Consider the following 14,280-nt stretch of genomic DNA (forward strand, 5'->3'; position numbering starts at 1 on the left):
GAAAAACAAGGACACAAACCTTTCCCAGATGGCTGCGGCAATGTAAAGCCAGGAATTTGAAAAAGTGAACCTGTGCTTGCTTGGCTAGGCTTTAGTTCAAAGTAGCCACATGTTGTGAGAGATGTCATTAGCACAGCGAGATTCCTCAGGGCTTCACAAGCTTCTTGAGAACTGTTTTGCTCCAGCCTGAAACACCACATTTTCCACTGTAACAACGCCTCCACCCCCTCCCCCCCTTTAAAAGATGTTTCACAACATTACCAGGCCTAAAATTTTCGAAACTGTGTCTACTTCGAGATGCTTTATGAAGACAGTCATTATGTATATTTATATATGACAAAAAAAAAAAAACTACTTTCATTCACGGTGGAACCCCGATGATATATCCCTTGGTCTTATGATGACCCGCTTCTTATGACGGGTCACTGTGGTCCCGGCAAACTCCCCATAGAAAGAATGCATTAAAAACCCTGATAATACAATGCTCGAGTGCACGCGGTCCGTTTCATACGACGGACCCTGGCTGGGATAAACTGGCATTTTTCCTACCTTATACCCTGCTTCGCCGCCTCGTCCTGATCTTTTTTTATTCTTAATCCCCATTTGATGCTGCGTGATGTGCAAAGGTTTGCAGGCGGGCCAGATCCCTTGCTGAACAGACGCAAGCAAGCGGGCAGGTACTGGCGGGTGGGATTTAACTTTCGACGGACCCATGCGGCAGCAGAACACCAACACACCAACTGCAGACCACGAATTAAAGCTTCCATCGAGCTGACGAATGTTAAAGCGCACACGATGCAACCCCACGGCGATGACCGAACACCCGCTTTCCTCGCCTGCTCGATCCAAGTTCCTTTCACAACGCGCTCGCTCCCCCTTTCTCTGCTCTCTACTTATCAGTGTCCTTCAAGGCTGCATTGTCGCTGCATTGTCGCTCCACTCCTTCCTTTCACACCCTTTTCCATCACCGTCTTGCACTATTGTTCGTTTTGCTAGGCCTTGGCAGTTTCATACTCTCGCCTTTCCCCTTCCATTTGCTCGGCCACGTCGGCCTTTGCAACCTGTCTCGCTCGCGCAATGCGCAGGGCTGGTGGGCTAGTGCTGGACGGCATGGCGGTCGTGTGGTGTGCGGCGCATGGCTGGCGGGCTAGCGCAGACGCTGTGGAGGGGAGGGGGCACAAAATAAGACGTTTCATTTTTTTTCTTTTTTTTTTAACTTGGGATTTTAGCTAAAGGTTCGCAAATTACACAAGACACGCTAAATGTAGTAGTTTAAATAAGTTCTTAGCCCATCTGTCGCGCGAGATCATCTACTAGGCCGGCATTTACCCATACTCCGATCATACAACACCCCGGTCATACGACGCTTTTGTGCGGTCTCTTGAAAGTCGTATTATCAGGGTTCCACTGTATTACAGATGTGAGCTGAAACCAAGTTGTTGCAAGGGGCTACTACCTTGCAACAACTTCACTTCATACAAGGAGGTAGCATTTAGCAGAATCAAGACATCTGAAAGAACTAAATTATAGCAAGTGTCACGCAGCACCTATTATTGCAAACAGTGCTCACTCAGGTGAACAAAACCGTTAGCCTTACCTAAGGAGAAATTCAGACAGGAACACATATCCTTGGCAGGAGCGAAAGTCATCAAGCAGAAGCTGCGACACTTCACTCGAATCCTTGAGAAAGCAGAAGATGGTGACGAACATCTCTACGACTTCCAGTGGGGAAAGTTCTTGCACTCTTTGCACATTCTCCACACATAATGCTACACAGCCTTTGCCTGCAATGAAAGGAGAAAACACACAGAACGTTTTATAAATTAGATTTGAAATGCCTCAAATCACAAGACGCGACCTGGCCAAATAACAAGCCCCAATATTCTATACGGATTCTGTGGGCCTATCTACAGCAGTGCACTCAATAGGATATCCCTAACTCTCACAAGCCCAGAAACACAGCAAAAAGGTTAAAATTGTGACTCATTATTTGAAGCAGCCTTGTTGTTACCACCTTAAATTTTTCACCCCCGAGACCAACCAGACGCACAAAATCAAAAACAATTCTTGGCCCCTTCACCAATACTGACCAATACCACACGTCCCCCACCCTACACAGCGTCTCCTGGTGAGGCCAGCAAGACAAGCGGCCACTCACTGTGGATGTAATTGACAACCGGAGCGGTGAGCCCATGTCGGGACAGCGTCATGAGCACTTCCGACGCACTCTTGCGCCACACGTTGTTGTACGGAGGACACCAGGTGGTGATGGCACTGAAGAGCAGCGTCAGGTCGTCCTTGCGGGCCAACTCCTCTGCGGGCGCAGGGTGGCTACACAGCCGCACAAGTACCTGCACAAGTCAGTGTGCACTTAGAGGTCAGGGTGCACTTAGAGGGCGACTTCCCTCGGAACCAAAGTTAAAGTGCACTTCACAAGAATACATTATGCTGTCCGGTGGAGGTACTTAATAAAAGGCCCCAGGACCTTCCCATTCTGATGCAAGAATGCTTACGTTGCTTCTGAAAAACTGCCTTTCCATCAAAGCAGCTGTGTGTGGTAGTGAAACCAACTTCAAGAGAGCCCTGCCACTCCTGAACCAACTAAGAGCTCTGCTCACAGCGCAACAGGGTGATTCCAGGTAAGATTGAACAAAGTGTGGCTGGTCGATCTCTTTAATTTGCTTGAAATTTTTTTGTATCATTTACTAATTATTCCAGTGTCGACATTGAGCAATATTTTTTCCGGGAAAAATTTTGCCTAACTGTAAAAAATTTTGTAACGCGACAAGGTGGACCCCCGCCGCTACATGCCCATGTGCCTCGGCCAACTTTAGCCACGTCTAGCTACGAAAATATTAATGAGGGGCAATTCGTAAATTTTATGCTCAATTTATGTCTGGTGTACTGTTACCTATAAATGTTTTTCTACTGCCAAGGATATAAATTTTTCACAGTAAAATGTCAAATTTGGCCCACAGAAAAATTTTGTTTCAATTTTTGAGCCTAAATATTACCAAAAGTACTTAAACTACAACCTTCAAATTTTACTCACATGTGCTCCTTACAGCTGAAAACAAACACAACGAAAATTATTATTGTATAATGTACGGTTAAGATGCAACGGGCATGTAAGTTCACAGAAAAAACTGAAAAACACAACTTCAGGAGCTAGTATATATAAAAAAAAAACACACATCTTCCATTTTTCTCAAATTTTTCCCAGATGTAGGCCTTTATGTGTACTTGCATAATCATGAAAAATTACTCCCACCTCCCCTCACGGGAACCCCTGTGTAGATGTGACGCATAGGGGGTTCCGTTGTTGTTTCCGTTAGGTTGATTCTCCCATCGCGTGAAACGTGCCGTGAACACCCTGCCGCGGCTATGACGCAACGTGGCGCGGCTATGACGCAACACAATCCAACACAATCCAATTTAATCCAATCCAATCCGATCCAAGCCAATCCAATCGAATCCAATCCAATGCCCCTCGTGAGAGAGTGTTCGCTATCGGAGAGGAGAGGGGGTGAGCGGCGAAGAGCGCAGCTCGCGCGGCGAGGAGAATTGGGGGAGGGGTGTGGACGGACGACGACAACGCCGTATGGAGGGCCAAGGCGAGTGAATGAGATGCCGTCGCATCTAAAACATGTTGCATCATTTTGTTCCTGGAGTGCGTACAGTGCCAAAAAGGGGCCCTATCTGCAACACGGATTGAAGGTGGGCCAGTTGGTACATAACTGAGTTATAAAACAGCGCGGGAAACGGGAATAAAAAAAGGGTACACAGACAGGGCGCTGTCTGTGGACAGCGCCCTGTCTGTGTGCCCTTACTGTAGTCCTGTTTCCCGCACTGTTTTATAACTCAGCCCTATCTGCCCGGCTCTCCACAACGTACTGTAGTGATAGTGACTTCCCTCAGATCTGTATAGATTATGTACGTTTTGTATTAAAAACAACTGATCCCTTTACGGATACAATATGAGAGAAGGCAACAGAAAATAATGGCATTTTCGATGTCCACGTTGGCACAATAACAACCAATCTGCATCCAATTTTGAAGTATATGGATTGGGGGAGAAAACAACAAAACTCTTCGGTTCAGCCCCGTATTAAAAAAAAAAAAAAAAACCATTCAATTTTTGTGAAACTCTTCCAACACGTTGACTGCTAAATTTATTTGGTTCAAAGAACAAACAGCTTGGATCATATCGATACTGGAGTGTGTACAGCGCGAGAATGGAGTCTGGTCAGCCATGCTCCTCGCGGGGTGCTCAGACAGTAAATAGTGATAGTAAATAGCATTGTAGCAGTAAATAGGGACAGTAAATAGCACTGTACGTGCTCCAGGAACAAAATGATGCAACATGTTGCTGATGATTATGCAAGTGTACATGTAAAGATAACACCAATTTATAGACACCGATTTATAGACACCGATCGGTGTCTATAACAACGATTTCAACTTCAACTGGTTACCTCTCAAAACTGTGGACTCAAACTTTTCACAAAAAATGTTGAGGTCAAAATATATGTTCAGGACTTCAGAATGACACAATAGTTTTCTTCAAATGCTTTTCGGCCGAGGCAGGCTAAGGCTATAAGTACGAAACCTGTGTGATAGACAAGGGTGTTGCCCTCTGTACATGTAAAGTACAAGTAATCTGCGGAGAATTTCAAGAAAATCGGAGATGTGTTTTTCTTTATTTTAGCTCCTGAAATTTGTGTTTCTCAGTTTTTTCTTCAAACTTGCGTGCCCGTCGCATCTTAACTGTACATTATACAATAATAATATTCGGTGCGTTTGTTCACAACTGTAAAGCACATGTGAGTAAAATTAGAATCTTGTTATTTAAGTACTTTTTGTAATATTTAGGCTCAAAGTTCAAACAAAACTGCGCTGTGAGCCAAATTTCTTTGCTCACGATTCTTTGTTCACGTTTGTTGCTTTGTTCTCGTTTTACTTTTATTATTCCATGCATGTGCATCTGTGCTTGTCACATGGCATCATGAGATCAATCACAGCAGATGAAAAGGCAGCTTGTTCACCTGCAGTGATCTCATGACGCCATGTCACAAGCACAGAAACGCATGCACAGAATAATAAAAGTAAAACGAGAACAAAGCAACAAACGTGAACAAAGAATTGTGAGCCTGATTTCGGAAAGTGGGGTAATCTTACACAGCAGACGACAGACAATCTGAAACCAGATGACTGGTATCGACAACGATGAACCGTGGAAGTAGTTTACTATGAATCGTAAGAGTTCCTATGTAACTATTTGTGGCCATCAAAAAATATCGACAAAAGAGATTTTCTGATCGTCTGCTACCTCATTTGGATCCTTCCAAGCGTGAATCACCATCGCGCGTTTCGTTCTGCCATCCTAGGTGGCGCCGTCATTCCAAGATCAGCTTGCACACCCAAATTTGCCGCTATTTTCCCATAGGCGAAAATATTTTTTAATTATTTTCAGAATAAGCAGGTAAATGCCGTGTTGTTCCCAGTGTCAAACAAAATAAGACCACAAAATGCGACCTTCGTGCAAAGTTTGAGTGTGAATGGAACAGCGGTTCACTCAGGTAAAAAATTTAGTGTTCTATTTATCGATGTAACACACTGTATATGCGCATGCGCGTATGCGCATTTTCTTTTTTCCCCTCCTGAATCTCCTTTCCCCTAACAGGCCAAAGAGCCATCCTACTATAAATAAGGACTTTTCTTTCATACATGAATTCCAAGCAGCCAGGATTTCCCTGTGTAGGGCCCACTTCAGTCGAATTGCAATGTCAGTGCTGTCTAGAAGACAAATATGAAAATTCCTCTCTGTAACAACTTTAGAAAACAATTTTTTGTGCAGGATGCCTGTGCCAACCTTGAACCAAGTTCACTATAAACAGGCTATTGTATTTGCATTGTGAGTTGAAGGCTGTATCCTCTTGGCAATATTTTCCATGTTGCCAAATAAGAGGTGTTTTTTGCCAAGAATTAGACTGGAGGAAAAGCAGGGAAAAGCTTCAGCTGTTGCTGCTGCTCAGAAGAGTGTACAACAAAAGGCAGGCTTTGAACACCGCCTACTACGTTGAAGATTAGTTACATACAAGAACGCAATAGCCTTAGAGCATAGCCCTAGTCACTCTCCAAGTCTGGCGCACGGACCAGCTTGCACGCTAACAAGCGAGTTGCAACTTCATAAAATTCCACTGCCTGTCCTTAATGCAATGTATCATGCCAAGTGCAAACAGCAGGATTGATTAGTGTGACATAAGGAGTAATGTGATCACCAACTGCCAGGAAGCTACGTAGACCAGCTGGAATGCACATGCACGCTACGTGCTTGCCCCCATACCTGGACGAAGACCTTCTGGAGCAGGATGCGTCGCTCGCGTGGCGTGAACTCGCAGTGTGGCTCGAGGCGGTCGGGGTCGCGCAGCTGGGGCAGGTCGAAGAAGAGGTAGAGGCACTTGACCAGCGTGGAGGGCAGTGCGCTCGAGGTCATCACCTCCACCAGCGGGGCCCCTCCGCTGGCCAGCAGGTTCATGCTGGCCAGCAGCATCCAGCCACGGCTCTGCTCCTCCGTGCTCTCAATCTCCAGGAACTGGGCTATGGCGCTGCTCGCACTCTCTGCACACACGGGGCGCTCATCTTGCAAGCTATTGCCAAGCAAGGGAAAACTTTTCCAATAGCTCTGTAACTAGCTTGGCCTGTCACTCTTCACCCAGTGGCCTGTCACTCTTCACCCAGTGTCCAGTGAAGCCAGCAAATTTTTAAAATTTTAGTGCTAATTTTACATGTTTATTTTATAGGTAGAAAACAAAAACACACTCTAGCAAAGGATAAGTGAAACGAGGAGCATGTTCTTCCACACTGTTTTTTTTTAATAGCACGAGGTCTATGGGAACATTTATCATCTGCAATTCTGACAGTCAAACCAATCATTACAAAAAACATTTAACTTTTAAAATACCCCACGAATACGCATTTCAATCCTTCCACCATTATTTGAAGAGAATAAAGTACAGTAGACTCTCAATAAACGGAACTACAAGGGACCGAAAAAATTAGGTCCATTAACAAGAGTTACGTTTACTGAGACAGATGTGTGAAAGTGCAAATTTATGTGCGTACACTCTTAATACCATTTCATGGGACTCTAAGCACTAGAAGGAAGATGTAGGTGATAGTTTTTCAGAAAGCAAGACAACTACGAGAGGTTTAGGCACAGCATTTACAAAGTTGGTTTGGCAACAATGAGTCGCTGTGCACTACAAAATGCATCAATTATTTTTGTTTGAGTCCTTGCAACTGCATCTTCACAGAGGCTAGAGGCCTCAACTTTGCGAGTGCTTACGAGCCACCAAATTTAGGAAACAGCAACACGGTAATGAAGCACGAATAGCACCACGATCGCCTGAATGAGGCAGGAGTGAAGCCCTGTAACCTCGGCGTCTTGAATCGAGACCGAACGACTGGAAAAAGAACTGCGATGGTGCATTCATTGCGCTAACACGGCTGACCACTAACAAGACGAGGCTTAGGAGGCCAATGAGGCTAAAAAAAACATGGAGGGGAAAACAAACAAAAAAAAAAACGAAGCAGCCGCAACAGTAAAAAACTGATTCTCATGCCAATGAGTTCCACAAGAAGTTCCATTTCTGGTTCCGTTTACATGGTGACATGGAAATTTTAGTTCCGATTACCGAGAGTTTTTTTTACGTTATCTGAATACAAAACCAACCAACTTACAGGCTACTGTTCCGTTTAAGCGATTTCCGTTTATCGAGATTCTATTGTATGAGAAAACATCTGCACCACAGTCAACCTATAACGAACCAATGTGCTGTTCATAATGGCCGGTGAACTGCATCAGCTTCACTTCGCCAGCAGGGAAGGGCAGGACAGGTTTGAACCAGCATAGAAGAGGTGGCAACCTCTACAGTACAATTGTAAGCGTGCTGTTCGCTGAAAAGCAATATTTAGATGCGATGCTAAAGTTGGTGTGCTTTATTCCTGTTAAGTCACAAGTACAACATTTTCCACTACAAGTGAGTAATATCCAGATTTGCAGCTTCAGTTGACAACTGCCATCACCCCCCTGCTTAGCACCGTGCACTGTCAACACAAAAGGTGCAAATACCAACCTGTACTTTGATTGGAAGCTCGCCTCCGAATCTCAGAAACCATGAGCTTGGACACCAGCTTGGAGAACGCTAGCACATCGCTGAACTTGTCAATTATATCCGCAGCAGGGCTGTTCTCGAAAACCTATAACCCACAAACCATGATGAGCATAACAGAATCAAACAATGCATACAACTGTCGAAGCAGTATTAAAAAAAAAACAGAAACATGCAAGCACTCAAGCAGTAGCAAAGAAAGTTATGCTCCCACCAACCAGACTTAGAAGCTGCTACGGGAGACTCCTAAATAATTTAATGAAAAGAAGGTTCGTGATTACACAGGTAAAAAAAATTCTCCCTTACACCCCATCATTAGTGCCCATCTCCCAAAGCTAGTAGAACGAAACATGGCTTATGCTGATCACCAAATGCTCTCAAAATGAACAATATAGCACAGCATCATGGAATACCACTATAGCTTTCTGAAAAAGACGGTGCTAGCACCTGCCCCCTCCCCCCATTTTTTAATAGCAGACAGACGACCAGTCAAGTCTTGTCATCTGTCTGGTGGCGTCCCGCAGGGGCAGGTTCCCGAACCCACCGCCAGAAAACGCCCCAGTCTCACCAGGATTAGAGCCACTAGATCAGGTTTCAGAGTATCGGCACTCTTTCCTCTCCTTGTTAGACGGCCATTGGTCAAACCACGGCACGGGACATTTGTTTACCCTGGAAGACCCATGGGCGCTGACATTTTGATGCCCCTGTGTTGTTGCGTGCGCGGGACTTTGCAGGGACTTCCCTAGTCTGTCATACAACCCGGGTTGTTGTAATACCTGAGGATTTATAACCGTGGTTCCATTGTACATAAAATCTGCAGGACAGGGACCATGATGCACACAACAAATCCCTGATAAGTCACCCCAAGTAGCTTCCAGCATTAAAACATGTTGCCAGCACATGCCTTGCCTTGTGCTCTGCTCTGTTGCAGGCAGCATCTGATGCTAGTGAACATACTTCAGTTCTAGCAAACAGCAGGTGTCAGACCATTGCTCATGCTCACAAGATGCTGCCTGGCTTCAGGAACTGGGCTCCAAGACGAGCCATGTGCCAAAGCAATGCTGAAGTCAAAGAAATGTTCTCGTCCTGTCATATGGCTGAGACATGCAAAGAACACAGAATAGCACTAACATGAAAGACTTGCTGTTCGTATAAGTCATCATGGAGTGTTCTGAAATCAGTCTTAATAACTAAAAGCAAGCTAATCAGAGAGCAAGTTTTACTGGGCCCACTGAACAAACCAGTCGAAAGCAAAGTGTCTAATGTTTTGTTTGCAAAAACACAGCACTGATATATAAGAAGAAATAAGACAGCCAGTAACACGACCTTGTGGCCCACTAAGTAATGCAAATTCAACAGGGGTGCACCATCATCAGCTGCTGCATAGGTGTAAACATGCAGTACAAACGTTTCCTACAAGTCATACTTGAAATGTTTTTGCAGCTGGAGTGACAAGCTACAATAGTGGAAATACTTAATTCAGGATTACATTAACCATGACCTACTGTAAATAGGGAAATTGAACAAAGCCAAAGGAATGCCCCTTGATATCAGTTCTAGTTTGTATGCGGTGTTCATGGAGGATCCATGAACACCGCATGAAACCATAAACCAGTCTTTTGAGCCATTTGCACTTATCAAAATTGTGCTTGAATTCCCCACCAACCAAAAGCAGGCCTCTCTCTCACAACAGGTGCAATTTTGGCCAACAAAATACTAGAGCAAACACTGTCATTAAGTATCAGCAACAGCTCGTGAACAGAAGGACATGAACATCACAAGAGCGTGGGAGATAACGGCGCGAGGGACGAGGGCAGGGCGACACATTCCCCCTGGGGAAGGAATATCCCTACCAGCCTTCCCGCTCCTTGCGAGTGATGCCACAAACAGCCACGCTACGCCCCCCCCCCCCCTTATGCCCCGACATCCAATCTCGACAACAATGGCCAAAGACGCCAGAAGCAGGAAAAGAGACCCCTTGCTGCTGCGTGTTGGTGCCCGCACCTTGCAGAAGAGTGGGAGCATGTTGTAGAGGCGCTGCTCCTGCTCCTGCTGTGTGAGCGGGTGGGCCGGGTGCGAGAGCTCGGCAAAGAGCTTGTGCAGGTGCATCAGGCCCAGGGCCGTGTGCTGCGAGCTCTGGGCTCCCTCCTCGCTGGTGCCCGCCCCACGGCCCTGGTGGCCCACCAGCAGCTTGCGCATTATGTTCATCCTGGCCAAGGGGTGTGGCAGCAGCCTGCAAGGGGATCCAGCCCATTCGCCCTGCCATGCAGCAACTCCATAGAAACTATGCCAGTTCAGATAGGAGTTCCATGCACCTGGGCTACCAGGTGCACTGTCGTGTTATAAAAGGTTGCATGATAATTTAGTCCCCCTAAGAACCTTCAATGTGCCTAGAAATCACAACACACAGGCATTATACTCTTTTTTCTCCATGAGAAAAACGACCACCGTAGCTGGGAATCAACCCTACAACCCCATGCTTAGCAGGGAAATGTTTTTAGTCACTGAGCCACCATGGCAGGTTGATAAAAAGTCCAGTGTGATTAATATTAAGTGCAGTGCAAAGAAGTGAAGTAGCGATCATTCTACCACCGACTTTTAAAATATGCTTTACTAAAGTATCCCAGAATTTGCCTTGAAAAAGCACACACCAGAGAAGTTTAACAGCAGTGATATAATCCAAATTTACTAAATTTATATGCAACCTTTACAAATTTAACTAATACTAAATCCAACCCTTCAAAGCGTACACAGCATTTAACCACAACAGTCCAACGCAAGTGCAAAAGTGAAAGCCAACATCTGCCAACAACATTTAATAGGCTGATGTATGCATTTTCACATACTGGTGCAGTCAAAGACCCTACTTCAGAGGGTGTTTTCTGACAAGCCAGTTGAGAAAGTTCCCTCCTTTTTTTTACAACAACATACACATAGAAGCATCTCAGCATTGAAGGGCAGGGGGATCGATTCAATTGTAGGGTTTAACTCGCCGACGCAACGCAGGTGATGAGGAGCGCCGTAGTGGAGGGCTCCGGATTAATTTTGACCACCTGGGGATCTTTAACGTGCGCCGAAATCTCGTACACACGGGCGTTTTTGCTCTTCGCCTCCATCAGAAAAGCGGCTGCCGCGTCCGGAAATCGAACCCACGTTTTGAAGGGTAGGGGAAATTTAACTACCACCTATTATGCTATTGGTAACATATACTCAATTCATTTAGTGAAGACTAATTCTAGACGTCACCTAATTTTAAACTACTGAAAAGACGCCCACAGGAAAATGTAAGCCACTGCAATAGCAAGGAAGCATGCCTACTCTACTGAATAAATGAAAGGTTAGACAGGTGAATACAAAAGTTCAGTGGCTAAGCACAAGCCTCTTTTGAAGTTTTTCTTGGTCACGTTTTTGTTTTCTCTTTATGCCAATACGGAGCAGTTTTCTGGCTGTATTGAACCACCGCTAAATCATGCCCAAATTGAACAACAACATTCCCACTTAAGAATGTCATAATCGTTGTGTTCAAATGCAGGAGATCGAGCAGTTCAGCGATGAAATAAAAGTTATTAGAGTCCCCCCTCCTTTTTTTTTTTTGTGCAGATGACAGAAGATTTATAAATACACCCAAAAATTTTCGCGTAGCTTTTTTTTTCAAAGTTCCTTTTGTGCGCACTGTTAGAGAGGTTACTGAAATGTAACTCTATATGCACTGTTGCTAGGAGCTGAACATCGAAAAAAGTGATTCTCGGCTTTTTTCCTTTGAAAGAAAGGTCAGTAAAGAATATAGGATAAGGTTAGGTGAGGTGTGAAGACACAGGAGCAATAACACAGACCATGCACTAGCAGACAAACTAACAATGCCTAGCAGCAGTTCTCACTCTCACTCCATATTTCTGGGAAGTGTACTGCAAACACACCATTGCTTTTTCTGTTCAGCCACACAAAAGTCGTTTCTTAGATTAATGACATAAATCTGTTACAGGGTCAGACTGATGTCATCAGTAAGTCACATGCAGACATTGCAAACAAGCAAAATGCAATTAATTGCAGCTCCATGCTGTTTCTTGGTAAGCGGCAAGTCAATGCACAATGAGGCCAACATGAGCAAGTTTTGCACCAGTTCAAGAAAGAGTGACGCGCAGAATGCAAGGACTAGAAGCAAGTCGCCACTGTGTCTGCTCACTTCTTTTGCGTCGTCTTTGCCAGCTGCTTTCAAATTCAGCATGAACTTTGAATGCCTGCTCAACGCTTTTGCACATAGAATATGTTTCTGCACGTTAATGCTGTGACCTGAACAGATTGATGTAACATACAAGCTCTAGCATAGCCATATTTCTCAGGCACCTTCCACAAGTGAAGTGTCAAAGTGCAGCACAAGACGAGGGACAGAAACACAGAAGACGTACAGAGCGCTCTGTGCGTCGTCTTCAGTGTTTCTGTCCCTTGTCTTGTGCTGCACCTCTACACTTTGCTATGTACCAACTCGCCCAAACCAATACTCTGTTTCCACAAGCGTTTTTGCACTCCCCACCACCGCTACCCCAAAAGCAAAACTTGTTTTTTAGCACGGCATCAGGCCAAGCTATTTTTAAAACAAAATCTTGAGAAAAATTGCCTTTCTCGTTGGAAAACTACAAAGCGCGAAATGGGGAAAGGAGCGCTCGCCTGTTATGCCATTTAAAGGCACGACAGTACCCGCATCTCCTGCGCGCGATCTCCTCCTACGCACTGAGAAACACTCAATTAAAACGACTGCGGCTTGTGACAAGCTAGTACCGGTCGGAATCAACTACAGTTCGAGCAAAACCGATCGCAGCTGGCGTTTGAAGACGGAACAATGCTGTTCGTCAGAAGACGCACGAGAAGTGGACAAGAAAACAGGTGTCCACGCATTGCGCAAGCAAACGCGCTTTCTAAGCCAGTTTTTTCACGCTCGGAGCTTCTAACAAAACAAAATAATTACGTTTACGTTATAGCGAGCTCGTTTTCACGCGTAGAAGTATCCACGTGTTGTCGGGCGCGCTAACAACATATCAGGTTTCATTCATTTTTGCACACGGAAGTGAACTCGCCCCCACGCACGGTGCCGATTTCCGAGTCCCGATCCTGACGCGACCATGCATGCAAGGCAGAAACTGAGACGGCACAGTACGCAGCGACCCACACCACCGAGGCACACGAGCAAAGAACCACTTTAGTACAAACTGAGCTGTTCGCTTGCTGCGCTCATAAAATGAACTGAGGAACCGCAACAAGAGCTCCGAAATCGGTTGCCGAGTAATAGCAACACCATTGATCGCAGGCAGCGCTCGCTCTCCCTGCCAGTGACAATTCCGCACACGCCAACTCATCGCCATCCCGCACATCGTGCACGAAGCAGTTGCCTAGAAGTATCGGTACTTACTAGAAACAGCTGTAGCTCGCCCAAACACCGTCTTGTAGGCCTACATTTCACTAACGATCATGCATACACCGATATTAGGCTGACACACACCTCTATGGGGTTTCGATTACACAGCTCCCTACAGCTACTAGTCGAAACTATGGAATTCATTTTTTCTCGATTCATCGTTCGCCTCATCCATAGCTAGTAAGGTATGAAACAGCACTGTCAAAATACGAATAAAGTCGCTAACTCTACATCCCACAAGTACTTTGCCGCAGCAGCTAGCAGGCAGCTACTAACTCGATGCGATGTCGATTGGATTGGCTAGCAGCTATTGATTGGCTTGGAACGCGTTTGAAGGCTGCCACCAGTAGCGCTGCGTTCTCTTGGGTACAGAAGGCGGGTCTTTCGATTCAAGCAAGATTTCAAACAAATAACTTATTTATTGCATTAAGTATGGCCACATAAAATACCAAAATGCTAAAAGGAGATTCAAGAGAAAATTTTGCTCATGTTTCTGCGCTAGAAACAACAGTAGTCCAACTTTTCATCTGAAAACTACGGTCCTCGACTCCATGTGCTCCCTCCATCCTCCATGCGGCTGAGTGGAGGCACCCACAATGAATGTTTAGTGAGGAAATAGCTGTCAACGATGTCCTCGACTGGAGGCTCGAGTGAAGGAAGGATTAAGAATACCAGGGTGTGTGTCCGTTCCGACCA

At 45.3% G+C, this 14,280-nt stretch overlaps 1 protein-coding gene across 1 annotated transcript in view; it reads right to left on the minus strand.

The window, feature by feature from the left end:
* The window catches only part of Bchs (WD repeat and FYVE domain containing 3 bchs), a 109,339-nt gene extending 95,469 nt beyond the window's left edge, over positions 1 to 13,870 (minus strand). The window contains exons 1-7 of the mRNA XM_077685557.1: positions 13,579 to 13,870; positions 10,179 to 10,407; positions 8,139 to 8,262; positions 6,347 to 6,621; positions 2,159 to 2,351; positions 1,598 to 1,784; positions 20 to 186 (exon numbers count right to left, since the gene is read on the minus strand). Coding sequence (XP_077541683.1) covers positions 20 to 186; positions 1,598 to 1,784; positions 2,159 to 2,351; positions 6,347 to 6,621; positions 8,139 to 8,262; positions 10,179 to 10,382 — 1,150 coding nt within the window. The 5' untranslated portion in view covers positions 10,383 to 10,407; positions 13,579 to 13,870. The remainder of the gene's footprint in view (positions 1 to 19; positions 187 to 1,597; positions 1,785 to 2,158; positions 2,352 to 6,346; positions 6,622 to 8,138; positions 8,263 to 10,178; positions 10,408 to 13,578) is intronic.
* Positions 13,871 to 14,280: the final 410 nt, after the last annotated feature.

This window comes from Haemaphysalis longicornis, unplaced genomic scaffold (assembly GCF_048455015.1).
Source record: "Haemaphysalis longicornis isolate Haplotype H1 unplaced genomic scaffold, Haemaphysalis longicornis Haplotype H1 scaffold_1, whole genome shotgun sequence".
NCBI classification, from domain to species: domain Eukaryota; kingdom Metazoa; phylum Arthropoda; class Arachnida; order Ixodida; family Ixodidae; genus Haemaphysalis; species Haemaphysalis longicornis.